This window comes from Passer montanus, unplaced genomic scaffold (genome assembly GCF_014805655.1).
Source record: "Passer montanus isolate IOZ18808 unplaced genomic scaffold, ASM1480565v1 scaffold7, whole genome shotgun sequence".
In the NCBI taxonomy this organism is placed as follows: domain Eukaryota; kingdom Metazoa; phylum Chordata; class Aves; order Passeriformes; family Passeridae; genus Passer; species Passer montanus.
This window is the reverse complement of record NW_024372147.1, coordinates 12,950,666-12,971,844: the sequence shown is the minus strand read 5'-3', so window position 1 is coordinate 12,971,844 and position 21,179 is coordinate 12,950,666. Positions and strand designations below refer to the sequence as shown.

Below are 21,179 nucleotides of genomic sequence, written 5' to 3'. Positions count from 1 at the left end.
TTAGGTACAGGTAGGGAAATTGAGGCGAGGAGAGCTGTGGTCACTTGACCCCAGATTTTGACAAACATTCTTATATTCATTAGTTGAGTTCTGAAGTCAAATCACCCCAAATCACTCAAGTAGTCAGTATAAGAATGCATGTCAAAATAGGGCATGAAGAGAATTTAAGGAACTAATTTCTCCCTGATTACATGCATGCAATTCTGCCTCTTGACTCAGCAAAACATTCAGTACAGTTAAATATCCATAAGCATACTCTTGCCTTTCTTTCCATAGCTGTTACCCTCCTGCATCCTATTAGATATAACAAAATTTGCATTAAAATTGGAGTATTTCTTTATGACAATAATAAACATCTTCAAAATAGTCTTACTGTAAAACAAACCTACAATATTCCAGTCATTATTACATGTGGCATATTACATACAGAGCTATTGTATTATATCAATGTATCCATACAGCATATACATGCATTCTCAAGGATGATACAGCTCTAAATTCTGTTTGACTGTGTTTTAAATCCTGGTGTTTTTAAAATATAAGGATTTATTTTTCTCAGACACACATTAGTTCTAAACAGACTTATACCCTGGAGACACTAAAATGCTTACCTTTATCCATATTTCCAGGGGACACAGCATTTAAATCACCAAACTGCAAAATAAACAATTAAAAAATGGACACAGTCTTAAGCAAATGTGGACTTAGAATATCTGTGATGTAGAAATCTGTGCTGTACTGGTTTGATGCATTCATTCAAATGCATGGTCTTTGCTACAGCCATATCTATAGCAGAACAATTTCCCATTCCATTTCAGTCTTGTGCTTATTAAGACAATTATCACTAAGTAAACCCTCAAAAATTAGAATGGAGAAGTACAACCTTTTTTAAAGATTGCCTTCTCGGGGCCTTTGTTGTTTGAAGTGAGCAATTTCTGTGTCTTATAAAGCTATAAATTATAATGGATATTCATTCTGAACTGCCAATATTAGAACAAAAAATTCTCTTTAAATTTTCCCAGGCACCGTTTTAATTGTGCTGGAACAAAAATGAAGTATGTCAGTGTTGGTAATCTACCTGTAAGGCAGATGAAAGGCACTGCTGAGAAAGGGTTTATAACCTGTAAACTGATTTACATAAAAATCCAGAGCTTTTAAAAGCATGGAAGTTAGAAACCTTCTTCCCTTTCCTTCCTCCGTTTCCCTTGTGTGAAATTTGGAAGAGTAAAATGCCACCAGTGGATATCAAATGAAAAGCACATTGTTTAGATAGATACATTTCTAGCCATAAATGATGATACCAGTCTTTTCCAGAAGAATTTTGCTGATACCTGTGTCCAAGGGTGGAAGAAGAGGAAGGGAGAAGTATGAGAATGCTTTTCTCAGCTGCAACCAGTTTATACTGTTTTACAGCGCTTGTTGGACTATAATGTTCCTCATTTTATTTCAGCCATTGAATACACAGAAACATAAGAAGACATGCATTTAATGTATTACTTCTATTCTGCCTCTCATCTCCAAAAATTTTGCAATAATTACTTCCTCACAGTATTTCCATATTCACTCTTGTAAGCTTTTTAGATGGCCCAATGCTACATTTATGTCTCTATCATATAAAGTCTGCTGAGACAACAAAAATGTAGTAACTGCATACTTGTGTAGTACTTTCTGCAAATATAAGGCAAGAAAGGTAAGAGCATCTTATACTGATGGTAGGTCTTTCTACTAAGCAGAAAAAATATTTGTTATGAAACATGTCATGACACATGATATAAAATAATTTGACAAAGCAAGCTGAGACACTTTCCAACTTCTCTTGAAAATATACTATTTCTTTATAATATTTAATAAGCCCATCAATATATCTTGTGGGAAGAATGACAACTCAACTAGCAAAATTACCTGCAATTTATAGGTAACACAGAACATGACAGAGTGACTCACAAATGTAAAAATGTAAGAAATCTGTCCTATTAACAATTTAGCCTATTTTCAAATATATTCATTTTCCAGCATCTTTGAAGCACTATTCTTTGGGAATAGTTCATGCTTTCCTTACTCTCTCACTCAAAATAAATGGTCAGGTGAACTAATGAAAAAAAGAGGGATAAGAGAAACTTTGCTTGAAGATGCCATAGTTGAGTACAAAAAAACAGTTGTGCTTTGAGACTCTAGATCTTCTTTTATAAGCCAATAGTCTTCGAAACAACTGTATGAAAATCGAATGTGTTGCAATCCTCTATGTATATCTGCACTGGTATGTGAACAGGTCTGTAGAAGCCAAAATTCTGCGTGTAAACCAGCCTTCTTATGTCAAAGAGAGTATACATTTTGTGTGGGAATTATGCATGCAAATGCATGTAAATAGATCAACCGAAGTAACATTTTCCTATAATTGTGCTCTTTTTTATTTTCAAATAAAATATTCAGGTCTCAAAAAGTGGAAAATGGTTGCAGGTTGATCAACATTCTTCAAACTATGCATATGAATCTGTGTGCAGATTTGTAAAAGAGTAAGTTCATTTAGAAATAACTGATTTTAAGAATTCAGTGTTATTTTAATACTCTTACAATGAACCAGTGAAACAAGTTTGAAACCATATATATTTGTAACTCATCTATTGTAATACTGCAGAACATCCGACCATTCTACATACACACTTAAAAATGTGCAAAAACACTTTCTCCAATTCATGACTAAATCTAGTCTCTTACATATTATCTTACCTCTCCCATAACTGCAATAGGTGTCTCTCCTGTTGCCTGAGCAACACGATGTTCTACTAAGTAAAACATGTATTCATCGTAAAGCAAGCGGATCAGATGAAAAGAGCCAAAGCTAGCAGCACTGCGCAAGGTTAAATCCCGAATCACCATTGAGCTATTCAAAAATAAAAATATATATATATGTTTATGTATTGTATGTCACAGCCATTTTAACATTTATCCATGTAGACAGACATTTCACCTCAAAACAAATATTCTCAAAAGTAACATTATCCTCAAATATCTGATTTAAAGCGATGACCAGGAAAGGGCAATCATTGGCTTCTCTCCTTTCTCATAACGTACTGTTGAACACCACATAGGAAATAACCAGACTGGTTTAGTTTTGGTATTGACCTATGCATAACTGCCACTAATTGAACATGTGTAAAACTCAACTTGAAAGAGACTTTGTTGAAAACCTAAACAACTAAAATGGCAAGAAAACTATTTGTTTTTAAAGAAACTGTTGCTTAAATAATGTCTGTTGTGTCAATCTTTCCACAGCAACGCTTTTAATTGCCAGAATTTAAAAAGCTTTGAAACTTAAAACTCAAAAACAATAGACTTATTGTGTGTTCATATTATATCTTTGTATCTTGAGCAAGCAGTCACTACAGTCATGTTCAAAGAACAAGGTTTACTCTGATAACTGTTTCAATAAGCAGCTAACATGAAATGATTGTCTTAATGTTCTTTTAATTTATTAAACCCAGCTTTTGCCTTCCTTATCTAATAAACATTGATGCCACAATGTTTTAGAATGTAATACTAAAAACAGTGACTTAATAACTGTGTAGTTTTTAAACCAAAACAATTCATAATATGTTTCTAACTCTGGACGAAATTACACCTGCATTCATTTTCAGATGGCCTTTAAAACAATAAACTGGGGTCATTTAGGTCCCTGTTCAGTTGCTGACAGCCCTGAGTTCAAGGTTAATTACAGGAGTCCTCTGGAAAAAATCCCATGTTTTTTATGATGTACCAAGCCACTGTTTGATATTAGATTTGTCAGCTTCATTACAATGCACAATTTGGCAATTAATAGAATCTCAAGAATGTTTTAAGATCAATTTAATACTACCTGTAGAAAGACCATTTTAACAGAAATTGCCGTGCTGCTTTAGGAAAGCTGGGTCTTCCTTCATATGGTTTCAATGCTTGCATCATTACATTATCAAGCCAGGCAGCCCACTGCTCCAGAGTGCTCTGCTGTTGAAGAGTCATCTTGAAATCTGTTTCGAGTCTCTGAACCATGTTGTCATCACACTGGCACACCCAGGAAGCCTGCTCCTGTTATAGCACATGGCACCTCTTGAATTGACAATACATAAGCTAAAGCACACAATGTAATTGTATCTCAAAGGTTCAGCTGTTCAATGGATGAAAGAGACCAGACCCACTTACTAGACAGTCTAAGAAAGTGGTTTTAATTTTACATCTATTGTAATTTTGTTGAAAGCAAATAGGTGGGAAAAGCATAGCCTGAAAGAATAGATATCAATTAAAGAAATTAGAACAAACAATGTAAACAAAAAAGTTTCCTGTTTCCCACATTCATTTGTGAAAAAAGGCTTCTACTTTTGTAATTTTTCTATTGAAGTACTTCTATCTTGTAATTTTTTTCTGGGACTTCAGGCAGGACAAGCAGGAGGAAGAGTCAAATGCAGGGGACTAAAGTAATAAAGGAATTAGTGAGAAATCAAGTGTAACATTCATTTTGTTCTGAAGAAGTTAAGCTTTAAGACAAATCCTGTTGCATCATCTTATAAAAGAAACTTTGTATGCAAACAAGGATTGTTTGCTGACTCTACGCAGTAATAGATTACACATCACTTAAAGACAACATAAACTGCACACAAGTGGAGAAACACACTATGCAGCAATCAGCAATTTAGTCAGTGTTACCAAGTTTAAATAAAGTTAACTGTTAAATTCAGAAAATGAGAAAAAAATGACAGTTCACTTACTGCAAGCCATTTCCATTTAAACTTTAGTTGTCATGTGCCAATTTAAAGTCTTATTCACAGACTCTGTATCCATGTCAATATATTACTGTACTTAATATATTGTATCTTTGGACAAGAACTCTTGACTAGATTTCTGTTAAGTGTGTTAACAAGTACATTAAAACACTCTTTTACAATGAAGAGAAACAGAGAACTACCAGGAATCTGAAACCTTTCACTTCACTGGCCAAAAGGACAAAAGTATTTTTCCTTGGACAAGCAAAAACATGTAGAGAAATTAAGCTTAGTAAAAACATGAATTTATACTCTATAGGTTCTAATCATACTAATCTAATCCATTATTCAGCAGATCTTGTAAAATTAGGCAGAGGCATGTAGGAAAAAAATACTAATGTATGGGGTTTTAATACTAATGTATGGAGATAGTCTCTACTGAAAATGCTATGCATTTAACAACTTTAAGGGACATTCAGAAGATATGCTATTGAGTTCTAATCCTAAAATAACATTTTTGCTATTAGTAAGATACGATTCACGGTACTCATTCTAAGAAAGTATTGCTCTACATTTGCATAGAAGTTGGAAGAATATGTGCATTTCAAGACAGTAAATAGAAACAGGTAATGGTTCTGAGCTCTTACTTTCCTAAAGCATAAGCTGTCACATTTGGACTGAGTCACAACATATATGAATGAGCAAAATATTAGCACTTGACTTTCTTGATAGAATAATGCCTGACAATAATGTTCAAAATCACAGAAAAAATGAAACTGGAAAAACCCCTGCTATTCAAAACTAAATTTTACCTGAACATTGGCAAAATCAACACGGTTGAGATCATTGAGCATCTGGTTGATTTGAGAAGTATTTTGAAGCACAGCACGAGCTGCTTGAGCCAGGTGATTAAGAGATGTGTATCTTCGCAGAGTCTGGGCAAAGGCACTTACAGCGGCAACCTATGAAGAAATTTATTATTTTTAAATATGGTGTTCCATAGATTAATTCTACAGATTGAGTCTTGACTTTCATTTTAATGGTGTATATTAATGAGTCCTCATATTTGAATTGTACCATGTAGCAGATCAAATAATATTGTTTCCTCTGCCATTTGTTTGATGCTTGATGCTAAACCTGAAATTTAGCATTAACGTTAAAATGCTTCTCCTTTTAGATGCTATTGCCCACTTGGTTTGCCACTACAAGAATAGTACTTCAAGTTTCATCTACCTTGGTTTGTATCATCCTCTGTGGAATATTGTTCATGGCATTTGAAAGCCAACCTTCAAGGCTTTTTGCAAAATTGCGAATGGCTTGGGTCAAGGCACCTGTGCATTGGAGAATAAAAACACAATGAAAAGAAAGCAGTGCACATGTCTTGAAATGCTTTGCATCCTCAGACCTCTTTTACACAACTTTCAGGTCTGCTGCATTTATTTACTAGACAAATCTATTCTAGGTTCAAAATGTCTCACTGAGATGAAGATTACACAATAATGTATTAATAATATTATGTAATAATTATTTTTACTTTTGGTTCAATAACCAGTTCTGACTTCTTCACCAGACAATCTTCCAAAGAAGTTTGTTACTTAGCATTATTGTTGGGGGCTCTCCTATACAAGAACAACACTAATTGCAGCAGTTGTGGTGGAATTTTCCATCACAAATTTTCAGCTTTCCATTTTACCTAGACACCTCTTTCAAAAAGCTAAAGTCTGGGGGAAAAATCCACTTATAGGAATACTGTAGTTTCCTCAAATAAGTCCAAAGTAATATTAAACTATGTCATAGTGCTGCTTAGTACAGTTTTAACGAATAAATTCTGTTCGCACGCAGTCCTTAAGGATACCATCAATAAGCAAGATATAGGAATGTGTTTCACTGACAAGAAGTGAAATTATTCAAATGACTGTGAAATCTGTGTGCATTTTGTTTCTTTTCTATAGCATCCACAGAAATGCTGAATGGCCGACAGATTTAGAGAGACACTGAAGAAGCCCCTATAGTACTCTGCATTACTAAAACCAGAGATTTTAATTTTTCAAATGAGGAGAACAGGAAGTATTGTCCCAAGGAATAGTATCTGGAAAAAATAAAATCATATCTTCTGAGTGATAGAAACTCAGCTTTCCCATGCCTAAACCTTGCACATTGACATTACAGCAGCACACTCAAACTGCTGCAAAAATTAGGCAAAAAAAGAAAAAACTAAAGGTTTCTGATGACTACTAGAGAATGAATGCAACTACAAAAGTGAAGAGGAAAATAGCTATTGAAGTAATACCTTTTTTAATAATACCTTTTTAAAATAAAGCTTTCTAACAGAAACATAAATTTACTAAAAGAGAAGCTGTATATTTTGTGATATCTTTTCAACATGCAGTCATAAGCAGTAGAATCCATATTGGTAATTCTTATAACCCACCATACCTTTGGCTGCTTATCTGACCACAATTTGATCTTACAAACTATCTATGTTAGCTGAGCCCTCTTATGGTATCAGGTTTTTTCTCCTTTAAGGTTTACATGTGAAGAACAAGCTTTTTTTTTCAACCCTGTCAATCCCCTAGCTCACTTGTGTTGCTTTGTAAATTATTTCTGTGCACTTACTAATTGACTATGTATTCCTTTTCTTAACTACCAGACAAGATGGAAGTAAAAATGTAAATACTGTATGAATAGTACTTAGACATTTAAAAAAATATTACCGCTTCTTCACTTCTATTGTTCTCACTACTCTTTTTTACCCAAGTATACATATATATGTTACAAAATTATTTGCATCACTGTAATGCTGATCTCCTTTAAAAATAAACATGGAAAAGCAGCTCAGGCCTTAAGAAAAGCCTTTACCTAGAAAGAAAAAGGAATAATTAAAAGGCATTCTAAGTTGTGAAGAAATAAAAATAGCTAAAGTAGCTAATCAGGCACCAGTATTGTATAGAACCATCATGAATTTCTAATAACCTCTGGAGATATATTAAATACAGAATTTTTCTCATATCCCCAAGTACACATATAGCTATTGCCAAAACCATAAGTACCTACGTCCTTGAACTTTTAAGGTCACCTGAACCCTTTCAAAGAATCTTTGTATGATAAACATGGTTCAAAGTAAATGGCCTAAATCACTAAGTGTTCCTTGTTACACACTAAAGGATGTGGCAATAACAGTTATAGAAAGTTGGATCTGCAGAAGCACCTAAAAAGCTTGACTTCTGAACCAAAACACCTCTGACTTGTACAAAACTGAGCTTTACAGTCTTTCCAGTACTTCAATTTTTTGTCTGTCTGGAATTGTGTAACATGGAAGTGTGGAAGTGCATTTTGCATAAATTCTCCACCTATCATGGAAACTAACTCACAAGGAAATTTGTTACTTTCCATTCTGCATGTGTGAAGATGCAAGATGTTCATTGTAAAACATAACGGGGCACTAGATAATTATGGTCTCTATTCCTTACTCCAATGGACAGCATTTCACTTTCTTAGGAAATGGAATTTTGTTGTTTTATACACAGCAATTCCTCACTCTTTCTGTCAGTATAAAATATTTCAGCTGATAAATGTAATACAGAGGTTAAAAATAAAACTTTTTTTTCCTCAACAATCTTTTTTTTCTCTAGTCCAGTAATATGTATCAACAACAAGACTTGTTAAAAAGAAAAAACACTAAAGATCTCAGTAACAAAAAAAAACCCTTGAAAAAAATTATGCTTTCTTCAAGCCCCTTTCAAATTAATATTTTCCCTATTTTGAGCAGCAGCTGCTGCTATCTTCCCATTTTTTTCAAAAAAATCATAAATATGCCTTCAACGAAACATTTATAGTCTCAGCGCCTCTACAGGGTCAAAACTTTCCTACAAACTGCGATTTTCCCACAAAGGATGATGAATTTCTTTGCTTCACCCAACTGCATTTTTGTTATATTCAATCGTAACCCATTATTTTAGTCTCTTGTAATGACTGTCAAAACCAGGAGTCTAAAAAATCATAAGACTGTAACCGTTTAACAGTGAAGAAGAAACCTAGATGGCCCATCATGTAAAGGAAAGCTGCTAAAAAAAGCCATTTAGTTAGATGGTCCTAAATGATAAAGAAAGAAAATATGTTAGCTGTCTTCCAAAGGTAGCTCAGTGAGTGCAATTCTGAGCAGAAAACCACTGGACTATTCACAAAAGGGAGGCAGAAGTCTCTTGGGATGAATTTGTCCTGGGATCAGAGGATGTGTTTGAACCCAACAGTCCGATAACCATCCCCAAAACAGGAATGTCAAACACAGTAGGTATCAATTATTCAAATATAACTGGTAATTCTAGAAAGAAATAAATAGCATGAAAAAGACATGATGCATCTAGTTATTGACAGTAACTGATTTTGCCCCGATTTTATTGAAATCCTGTACTGGCAATGCCCAATGCATCTGACGAAGCAAGACAGAAAGACAGCATGATGTCATTTAAACATCTCTCTAGAGCCTGCCAAGCTTTGTAGGAAAAGTAACTGAAAAGGAGAGGATCAGGTTTGACGAAAAACTGTCTGCACTACCTTTTTATTCAGAAATTAATTTGCTTTTGCAGGCGAGAATTTTCATTCAACCTATTAAATGTTATAATTAAATTTGCGGGAGTTTTTATTATTACCTAATTGTTTGTGATACACTATATTACTCTAAAATCCTACCTAATGGTATTGTCATTAGAGAAGTAAAACCTTAAACACAAACCAATGCAAAATGATTTATACAAGTAATAGTTGTCAATAATTGCATGTATTTGAGAAAACATTTTTTCCTTTATTCTGCTATACAGATGCACAAATTATGCCAATTGCTAGGTAAAATGTGCATTGTTAATGGCAAACCTTTATATTTTCTAAATGTCTAGTTTCAGGTTTTTTGTTATTATACATAATATGCTAAAACTTGATTTTATTCCACTGGCAAGAAAGAAGTCAATACAACATTTTTGCAAGGCACTACCACCAAATATTCTTACTGAGTGCTTACTACTGCTGGACTCAGTATAGCAGAGGAGGTGTTCACAGCATGACAATATAGCTTTGTTGCCTGCAAAACTACTTACAGCCCTAATAAAAAAAATCAATCCAACTTTTTATAGTAAATACTGGGGTTTTTTCATTGGAAGAAGATAATACATAGAAATTATGAGGGTTTTAGTGGGTTGCAAACATGATTTCAACATAACATTTAGGACAGTATATGTGAGACAATAAATACTTCATGAAGGAGTTAAACTTTCTTCACATGAATTTGTTTCCTACCAAAGACAGCCATAAAAATACATTGCTAGAGCATTGACAGATTCTAATAAAATTGAATTTGAAAAGAAAGCTCTCCTCCTGGTAATGGTGGTATGACTGGACAATCACTCACTATTTCATGCAGGTTGTATGACAGGAAAACAGTAGATTAGAGTAATAAATTGGACTAGGAATTTTTCATTGCCTTAACAGTTATTAGAATTGATTTCAGCTGCTAGGGATAAAGTACCACATCTCCAAACATGGAATCACAAAGACCACAGTTCTCTTCCAGACGAATCAAAGATTAACATGTGATGTAAGCATTGCCCAGCACAACTCCTTACACAACAAAACTAAGGATAAATGATACAGTATTTTGTAACTTTCAAACTTTTTTCTTAAGCTGCCCTGTGAGGCACAAGTGCACCTCCATCATATATATGCTTGCAGAAAAATCTTTACAAAATGTTTCAGGTGTTGAACTTACTAGGAATAGGTCTAAGGACGTCAGGAATGAGAATCTCCACCAAAGCCTGGTACATCACATGGTCACAGTTACACATCCATTTCAGAATAGACTCATTCTTGCACAGAGTAATCAGCTTTGCTTTAGGAAGTCGACTTTCTATTTCACTCAGATTGCTGGTGTTAAAAAAAATGTGGCAAAATAATAAAAGATAATGCATTTATGGCACCTAGGGGTATGGTTCAGCATCTAACTTGGTAGTGCTAGGTTAACAGTTGAATTTGACTTTTCTGACCTAAAGTTTCTACGATTCTATGATTTACAGCAGGTAAAAAGCTGGGTGTTAAAATGTACTTTTTTATACAGGCATCATAGATGTCTCAGTTGCACCCAATATAACTTATTTGGATGTTGTCTCACATGAAAATGGATTTAAAAAATGTCTCCATAATTCTCCTACAGCTCATAAACAGCGCAGACATATGAATGATCCTTTGGCTTAAAAGAAGTGGATCGAATATTGGGAAGAGACAACTTCTCTGTAGTTGTCCATGCAAAATACCCCCATGGAAGACACAACTGTTTCAAGACTGTCTTTTTACATACACCCAGGCTATAAAAAACTGCCAGACAGCATACATTTAATTTGGAAAATAATCATAGGAGAAGAATTTACTACGTTAAAACTAGTATGATTTTTTAAATTTCACACTTACATAATCATGAGGCGTATTAAATAAAGAGAAACGTTTACTGACCTTGGTTCATTAACAGGAGTGCCATCAGGTGGAGCAGAAGGAGAATAGCGCCAGAAAGTTTGCCACAATTTTTCTATCAGGCTAAATTGAAGATTAACAACCACATCCAGTATTGCCTGAAAAAATGAAACATGAGATTATATTGTCTTTCACCCAGAATCCCTCCACTCCCAACTCCAACTAGATCTACAGCTCCTTTCCTTCATCACAAAGTGGAACCAAGGCAAACTGTATATTTCTCAAGTTATAAATAGTGCCTGTTTTATTATCTTTGATACCCGTAAATTATCCAGCACTTTAAATTGTTGTGCACAGAGACTTGCATAAGGCTTGCATGGAAGCCTCTGGGAACTAGTATGGCCTATGTAAATATATCAGAGGAATTTACACACAGAAAATATTTACTGCTACTGCAAATGTTACTCCTTTTCATAATGCCTTATAAGCTGGAAGCACCTTCATAAATAATTTTAAAAGACATATTGTTCAGTATCAAATGTGGTTTAAATGCCTTTATGTTTATTTGATACGAGAAAAATATTACTGCTTTCAATGTAAAAGAAAATAAAATTATAATCTAACCTGATTTACATTTGCTATTGACTAAACCAAATATCTCCACACACAATCTAAAGTCTAACATTCTGAAAAACATACATGTAACAATATTTCATTCTCAGTATTTATTACATGTTACTCTGTCCCCTGTAAAGGGGATCATTCAGAAAACCCTTTTTGCTCTCCTTTTTATTGAGATAAGTAAAATATTGTGGGGAAAGTCACATGCCACTATCATGGCTGCAATATATTTGGCACTATTCTCTTGTACTGGTTTTCAGTAAAAGCCATGAACTTTTGAAAATAAATGGTTTATAGGAAATACCTCACAGTGCTCTCGATAAAGACTCTGTAGTGATTTGATGTCCTCAAAGGTAGTACCATCTGGCAGAGAAGATATTTCAACTTCTCCAAACTCTGGCAGTACTCGAGATGCATCTGTTGTCATGACAACATAATGAAAGAGGTGCCAGTTACAGTATAGTTTAAAAAAAATTTAAGGATTATACAAAGACATAAATTCCAAAAGGTCATAATATTCAAAGGGGACATTATTTAATAGCTGTTGTATGCCAAAATACTAAATACATTCACAATTTTTATTAAAAAATAAATACAAAATTATACTTGAATATATTAAAATGCTATAGTGTATATGGTATACCTATATGGAGAACCCAACACATGTTTTTTTCAGACTATTACAAAGAAATCAGTGCAGGAGAGACTAATCCTTGAATAATTTTTTTGTTGCTCAGCTGAAGAGTTTCCATGCTGCCAGGTGTGATGGGGCTTAATAAACTCAATATACATTTTTACTTGACATTTACTAGACTTTCAAATAGAGCCATTGTGTGCTTTTACTATTTGCCACAAATGTTTCTGAGAGACAAGCTGGTAAGATAAAAATATTGGACTGGAAGATACCTGGAAAAGAACCCTTAGGCTTTAAATGGTTTTAGTAACAGCAAAATCAAGCCAAAGGATTTGGTGTTGAAAATCCCAACCAAATAAGCCTACACTAATAGCACACTCTATCAGCACAGCCAAGGATTCTTTTTACATTAAAAATTAACTAAATTATGATTTGTTTCTATGACTGGTCAACAAATCCACAGTATTTTTAAACATGACCTTTAGGTTTTCAGTTGAAACTATTTGTCTATTTCCAGCCACAACACTAGAACGCCCTTTCAAAAAAGCCAGAGGTGGCTAACCTGCACAGTGGTGCAATGCCATCCCCCTATGCCAGTTTTCATGAAATACAATGAATTGTAATGCACATGAAGGAAACTACTTTCATAGCAAAAATTTCACTATGCACATTTAATATACTAATGCAAAGCAACTTCATATTTATGTAATATGAAGTATATCTCACACTGTTTTTCCTATTTTTCCTTTCATACTTACATGGGGCATATTAAATATTACATAAAACTTAAATTACATAAAGTGTAATTTAAGTGCCTTTCAGTTCTGTTGAGAGTAAGGATTTTAGAGAGGGCATGATAACTTCAGACACAATTATATTGCTAGTCTGGCTTGATATTCACTGTGAAAACAAAGTTCATCTTATTTATATAGCAGTATAAAACCTGCTTTCATACCTAGAAATTGTTGATGATGTTGACTTTGGGCAATTACAGTTTGTTCAACAGATGTTCCTGTCTGTTGACCACTTCCTGTGAAGCCATCTGCAACTCCATCCACTTTCTGCATAGGCTTATACCTGCAAAAATATCAAGTACAAAATTATACTTTCTGCTTACTTCTTCACAAATAAAACAGTTTGATTTTTCCATCTCAAAATAAAATTTTCAGGACAAGTGCCGAAAGAATTTAGATATTCTTACTTACTTTGTAAAAACCAGAAGAAAAAACCACTAAGGGAAGCCAGAGTGTTAACAATGCATTACAGAATTCACAAAGGTGATATTCCAGAAGTACCCTCAATTTCTGGTAGAATTTAGCTTAGTAACAGCATATTGTAACACCAGCAAATTTATACCAAAAAGAATCAAATCCTTCCCTTTCCACACAGATTGGCATAATTTTGTAATATAAAGGTAATGCTTCATTACTTTTAAGAAGAAACAACAATACTGTCTGAGGATAACAGACTTCAAAATGAGCACTTTGGGGTACTAAAGTTATGCAAATCCAAAAGGTTCATGGTTTCCAAATTAAGAAAAGGAATGAAGAGAAATGAGGCATACATTCAGTCTACAGCCTTTGCTGAAGAGAACTAGAAGTATTTATTCAATTAGATGTGTTTGAGAGAGATGGTAGAATTGGTATAGCTACCCAGAAAAAGGTACATTGACTACAATTTACCACTAATTTAAAAGACAAATGAACCACTAGAAATATTAATAAGTTGACAAAAGAGAAATATTACCATAATCATGAAAATTACAATATTCAGTTTTTTAGTTCTCTCTTAATAAATCCTGCTAGAATTTATCAATACACTTGGATAACAATGATAAGAACACATGCTGTCATATATGAAACACTGAAGCTAAATACTAACCCTTCTATAGCACAGTATTTTTCATGCAACAGCTACCTATTGTACATAATGGTATCTTGCAGTTCCCACCCCTCATCAACACCTTTACAGATTCTCGCAGCAGAGCTTAGGATTGGTGTGAATTGAGCCTGAATTGGGTGCATGTTGGTGCAGGTACATACGTGCAAGTGCAAACCATGGGGCACAGAAGTGAGCACTAACTGCACACATTGCCATATGTGTGATTTTGTTCAGATATAATTAAGGAACATACTGACTTAAAGTTAAGAAAATTATGCCAAACATACTTAGGTAAAGAAAATAAGGGAACTATGTAAGACACACAGTGGTGTTAAATAAAATAATCAAGCAAATAATACAAAAAGAAATATCTAGTCCTAACAGCTATATAATGAAATTCTAAAATCACTTTTTCTTTGTGAATCACGAAGAAGACAAGAGATGTGACAATGTTTGGTGTAATTTTTCCAGAAATAATTTTAGTTAGACCATTTAGTGGCCTATGTTTTGGTGCACATATGTAACTTTGGGTGCAAGTGAATGAAATGTGTAAGTGAATGAGATTGAGTAGGTAAAATAAGCTTGCTGGAAGATTTTGTAAATATCTATCATTGTTCCTTACCATATAATTCTGCCATGGTTTTTGTAACAAGCATTTTCTACATGATGTTATTATGAGACATCTCATACTCCTGTATTACGCTCAGCAAAAGATAGTTAAGACCATATATTTTACCATAAGCTACCATTTAGTGTTGTAAATAATCTGTACTGTCGGGAAATGACAGTAAAATCATTTCAGATCAAAATGATCTTTGTGTCTGAAGTCAAAGTTTGAAGTTGTGTTTTCCATCTCAGTTGTGCACAAGGACACAATATATGCTTGGTACACTATACCAAACTGTTCATTCAACTGAATGTTTTTGGAGGAGTAAATGTTCTAAAGGTGACTTGCTTGATATGGTGCTCTTCTATCTATGAGTGTCGTGAAATTATGCATCTAATGTATTTTACTTCAGGGTAGTATGACTGGCTAGTAACACTAGTCAAATCAAAATTAATTTCAAAGAAATTTACTAATTTCCAATTTTCCCCCTAAAATTTTCTGTTTAACATAGTTTTTAATGTGCATATTCACACATTCTTTCACCATCAGTACAGTCCTGTGCTACAGTTTTCAACCACTGAGCCTTCACAGGTTCCTCAGGAACTACAGATACTAAGGGATCATACTTACATATACTCGGAGATAAACCATTGTGGTCATATTAATTCTTCACAGGGATATGAAATAAATTCCAAGCAACTTAATAGTAATTTCTCTGATAAGAAGTGTGATCATAAAATGATACAACAATGCAAAGAAACAGGAATGTTTGAAATTAAAGCTCTTACTGCTTTTATTCAGCTTGTGGGTCAATAATTCAATATAGTTAAGAAGAATCTGTCCATATTATAGGTAATTTTATTATTATTTATTTTCTGCAAATTTATGACAATTTCTGGGTAAATATTCTAAAACGACTGGTGCCTGACATCATTGACATCAGCTGGGTATTCAGCATACTTTTGTTTTCACAGCAAAAAAGCTGAACAGGAATTTCAACTTGTCCATGTAAGGAAAAGTAAGACTTGATGAACTAGAAATAGTGTGAATAGTTGTGTTTCACACTTTACCTCTGTTTCTGCTGCATGGGCTGTTGTCTCATGGCCATATATTGCATGTCCTCTTGTAGTCGATTAAGAGGAGAGTCTGGCTTGACACGAATCCCATAGTAATGATATTTGGAGTTCCCCCTTTATGAAAAAGCAAGAATTAAAAGAGCAGTAATACTAGTTTTACATATTTACATTACATTTACTTTACAATTTACATTGACTGAAAACCAACACACACAAATCAGGTCTGGCTCTCCTGTCATACCTGTTTTACATGAGTGTCATTTTACTACCTTTGGGAAATTAATTCACTCTCTTAAACAAATATTATCAGCATACTAACTTGCACTCCACTTGAGTAAGAAAAATAAAATGCAAATAAATATAACTTATCTAGTTATGGGCAAACAGTGTTCTTAGTGATTTCCAAATGGAAAGTTATGTTTTATTTGTAATGATAAAAATCTGAAGTGTAGTTACCAAAAGATAAACACATAAAATGTCAAAAGCAGAAGAAATAAAACTATAATAGCATCTTGAAATAACATAGATCTGTTCAACATGAAGAAATAGAACTGACAGAAAACCACTAATATTTTAATGCAGGTCTTACGTATTCTTTTTCCTAGCAGACTAGTTTCTTATTAATAATTATTTATTTTTTACCTTTATTTTTTATTATAATTCAGGATTTCAATTGCACTAACCTAGTTCCAAGTCTTCTGGTCCGTAGTCCCATGAAGATTGACCGTATGAGTTTTCCAAAGGAGGCAGCATTGACTGGATCCAACTTGTGCTCCTGACAGTGTCGTAAGTAATGGTTGTAAAGGGTACTTCTTGGAAGGCTCACTCCTTCTGCAGTTTCATAGTTGTCTAAAAGCCATTGAAGCTATATCACATACAAAACAGAAAAAAAACCCCTATTATATACTTTATTAAAAATATTGTACGCATACAGCATTAACTTCTGACAGTTGGAACCACTCTTTAGGTCCATTAAAAAATTACTTCCTTCCTCAGAGTGTCTTTAAATGTTAAACAGTAATGCTTTAACATCCTCAGAACTACCAAGGAATAGCAGAATTCATTGCACTTGTGACCTCAGGAAAGTGCCCTTTTCTTAAAATATTTTTGATTCAGTACCACACATCAGTATATGATACAGGTATCTATGCTTTGAAGACAAATTGTTAGTATCACAAAGAAATAAAGGAATCATGAATGTAATACACATAAACTGCAGAAAACAAACTCCTTGGGCACAATAGGTAATTAATGCATTTGTAATTCTGGAATATGATACTGTTTCTCTTTGCCTGTTATTAAAAAACATTAAGATACAGATAAGAAAAAAGCTACCGCATAAAAGTCAAAGAGCTAAAGAGCTACCTAGGTAATTATTGAAAATAATTGGTACATCTATGAATCATTAGGGATACAAACCCTTTCAGCTGTAGCCTGCTTGCCTTTGACTTCCAAAAGGAACAGAATGACTTTCTTGGAAAAACAGTAATCTTTTCATGTAATTGTAGTAGATAATTAGAAACATGCAAGAAGAGACATTATGTAACATCACTGCATGTGCTAAGTACTGAATACTCATGAAACATCTCTAGCTGTTGCTAATATACAAAAAAAAAGCTAAAAGGACAATTTAATACTCCTAGATTTAATATTAAAGGAAAATGACAAAATATATAAAAAACAATATAGTCTGAGAATACATTTCATTGTTTTAGTTTTTTGATAAGTCAACATTTTCCTTATTTGTCCCAGTACTTGTCATGGATCCCTAGAATTTTCTAGGCTCTAGAAAAATACAGAAAGACGATGCAAATGCTTCCAAGACATAAAATTTTTAGCTTGATTTGCAGGCAATTTTGCATTTCAAATAACAAAAATGAAGAAGTACAGTTAATCATCACTTATCGTTGTTTTATACATACTAATATTCACAAGTGCTTCCAAACAGAGCATCTGCTTCCAAACAGAGCATCTGTCATTTTGAAATATAGCTGAAGAAAAGGTATAATTGTTAATATTTGAGTTTTGTGTGAATGTATTAAACTTATTTCACTAGTGATCTGACGGAAGCCTGTCTTGGTTTACAAACAAAGGTAATTAGACTTTCAACAGCTGCAATCTATCCATATTGAAAATCTGTTATTACATCTCCATTTTTATTAATACATTTATGTAACATTTGTCATATATTATTACATCTAGAATTGAATCAGAACAATACAGAATGTGAAGTACTTCTGCTTTTCCCAAGGGGAAAAACTCTGTCAGTCCCAAATGACTGACAAACAAAAATTAATTATTTTGTAATTAAGTTCTGTATGTAGCATTAAAGATATTTTCCTCCAGATGGTTTCTAATTTATTATTAATCACTTTGAGTGCACTTCATTAATTATATGAATTTCTAACAGATGTTATTTCAAACATAACTTGCATTATTCAACACACAAAAAGTCAAATCAAAAGTTAAGTGCAATACAAGAATTTTTACTCTTGGAAGGAGTTACTTAGTAGCAAGGGCTTGAAATCCTTACTTGATAGATTATAGCCTAGAAGAAAAAGTGCAGTTAATTCATGATTTGAAGAGAAAATGGAATCCAAACATTACTTTAAACAACTTTTTAAAGAACCCAAACGTTTTTCTATCAAGCCAAAATACAATACTAAATCTGTTAAGTTTGAGTAGTATAAATTTGTACTACTGATCATAATGTACTGGTAAAATGGGAAAAGGTATAAAATATTTACAGAGCCAGATCTGTTAAATTGAGTGTGATTTCAATTAATCTGCAATGTTTATAAAACACTCAACTATCACTTAATTGAATAAGTTGATCCCATGCAGAAATACATCAAGAGACAAAAGAAAACAGGAGAAATTACAAACTCCTTAAAATGAGAACTCATGTATTTAGGAAAAAAAATCCTACAAAACCTCATTGAGGTATCAAAAGGTGAAAATATAAATTCCAAAGGAAAATATTTCCACAAATTAATTTATCACCCACTAAGTGTATAAGTTAATAAAAAACACAATCTAGAATTCTGTTTTAAAATCTGTTAAGCCAATTATTTTAATAAATGCCAAATGAAACCATTAGAAGGCAAATTCAAGAAAAGTTTAAAGAGACAAAGTGTACACCTACACTTAAACTTCCTTTACAACTGTCCCTGAGTTTAAGGACAATAAGCACTGCTTTAAAAACAGGCAAAATATCCTGTAGGCTTGATCTAGATTTTAAATTTCTTTCAAAATGACCAGAAGCAAGAGAGAATTTTTGCGCAAAAATGTGTACAAGGGTTGTTTTAATTTTTTCTTTCCACACAGAGTCAAAGATACATCCCTATCACAGTATTTTTCATAAAGCGTTCACAGTCAAGAAATACCATGGTAAGTCTTCAGAGCTGGAAAGACTGTGATCTTCTATGCAAATCTTGTTATTAGGAAGACACTGTGAATAGCGCCTAGAACTAGGAATGAGTGAAACACAGCTTACAGAGGCACTGCAGCTTATCTTGTAATCTTTCTTGGTTTTATACAAAGACTATGGACTTCCTAACAGCTTTAAGCACAAACCTAGAATAGTTCTACTGTTCTAACCATCTTTCTAGATGGTTCTAAAACATTCCCAAAAAAGCTATGGTCTGTTAAAAATGACATTTAAACAATGATTTTGATATTATTAGTCAAATAATATCTATAATTATTTAAATAATAATTTTGAAACCACTTTAAATTCAAAATAATTATTCTGTAAGCACACAAGGTGGAATCTAAATGTCTTTCTGTATATCATTTCGTGTGACTTTTCATAACACAGTTTTCCTCTTAAATTTTAGATTTAAGAAGAAAAAAGTTCGCCTAAATTCTCCACAAAACATTTTTAATTTTAACTTCAACAAAACCAGACCCCAACAGGAAAAAAAAAAAATCAAATCCAAACCCAAACCTTCTAAAGAATACATTTTTAATCTGATTTCCAAAGGACAATCTCTACCATCATATTCTACATTCAGACTGCAAATTAAATTTCAATTTCTTCTGTAAAGCAATAAGGGTATTTGAATTTATATAATAAGTAAAGCTGAGAAGGAAAAAAGAGTAATATGAATACAAACCAATCAACATGGCAAAAATACAAAATTCAAAACCTTAAGAATCAATAGGAAAAAAAAACATTTCAGAAAGACTAACAACTTACAAAGTAATAATATTATTTATGTAACAAGTTTAAAATTAACTTGGCCTCTTTCCTTTATTTTAAAGTTATATATAATGAACTTATCACTATATTTGGAGATCATGTTTTCCCCAAATATCTTTTAGCTTTGTCTATATAAAGTTCTTAACTGTAAGACTTACAGGGTAAAAACAAAGTAAAAGGCAGATGAATAAGACATTTCTGTGTACTTCAAGTTAAGGCACTGCTTTCAATTTTTACCAGGTCATCAGAAGGATCCTTAGGATTCTTAAATAAGTAATTTCAAAATAAACTCACTAGTCAGAATAAATGAAGAAACACCTAGGAATAACCTAAATATATTATTTAGGTGTGCTGTTTGTTTCTTCTCTTCCTCTTCACATGCTACAAAATTAGTATATGGTACACAATTCTTATGATGTAGACAATTGTTTTTAAAATGCCAAAAGACAGCTAATTTAGAATTAATTGAACCTTAGCTTGACATTTACACTGTAACCCGTAAAACAGTCAAATATGTTAACTCATCCTAACATAGGTGTACAGCATAGGAAACAGGTAACACTCTGCAATATACCATAAAGACATTTAATCTGACAAAATAAAGCCATGGGAGGTGTAGTAGAAGATTACAAGCAACTAAGATGGGAAGATTAAGAGCAAAAAGTAATAATAAAATAAAACAAACATTTAGAGGCAGGCTAAGCATGCAGAACAAGCAAGAGAGAGTGTATGTGAAGAAGAGACAACTTACATGGCTGTTGAGAAGAGAGCTTCTGTGAGTGGACAGACCATCAGACTTTTGCAGTGTCTCAATCGCCATTTCAATCTGATAATAGATGTCATTAAAAAAAGGACTCAAGATGGGATAGTAAAAAAGCCTGATCAGAGAAGTTTTGACAGATTCCTTACAGATAACAGAAATGCCTGCTTTATTCCTGGCTAGGGCATATATTTCATTAAAAGGCCTCAT

General features: G+C 33.2%; 1 protein-coding gene across 4 annotated transcripts in view; it reads right to left on the bottom strand.

The window, feature by feature from the left end:
• RFX3 (regulatory factor X3) overlaps positions 1-21,179 on the bottom strand; it is a 106,611-nt gene that overhangs the window by 7,155 nt on the left and 78,277 nt on the right. For 3 of the 4 annotated variants that reach the window (XM_039729675.1, XM_039729673.1, XM_039729677.1), the window contains exons 5-16: positions 20,961-21,035; positions 16,689-16,870; positions 16,000-16,119; positions 13,397-13,518; positions 12,112-12,224; positions 11,229-11,344; positions 10,492-10,646; positions 5,967-6,064; positions 5,546-5,695; positions 3,854-4,062; positions 2,728-2,881; positions 612-654 (exon numbers count right to left, since the gene is read on the bottom strand). In XM_039729675.1, the coding sequence (XP_039585609.1) occupies positions 612-654; positions 2,728-2,881; positions 3,854-4,062; positions 5,546-5,695; positions 5,967-6,064; positions 10,492-10,646; positions 11,229-11,344; positions 12,112-12,224; positions 13,397-13,518; positions 16,000-16,119; positions 16,689-16,870; positions 20,961-21,035 (1,537 nt within the window). The remainder of the gene's footprint in view (positions 1-611; positions 655-2,727; positions 2,882-3,853; positions 4,063-5,545; positions 5,696-5,966; positions 6,065-10,491; positions 10,647-11,228; positions 11,345-12,111; positions 12,225-13,396; positions 13,519-15,999; positions 16,120-16,688; positions 16,871-20,960; positions 21,036-21,179) is intronic. The other variant, XM_039729674.1, reaches the window with a different exon arrangement.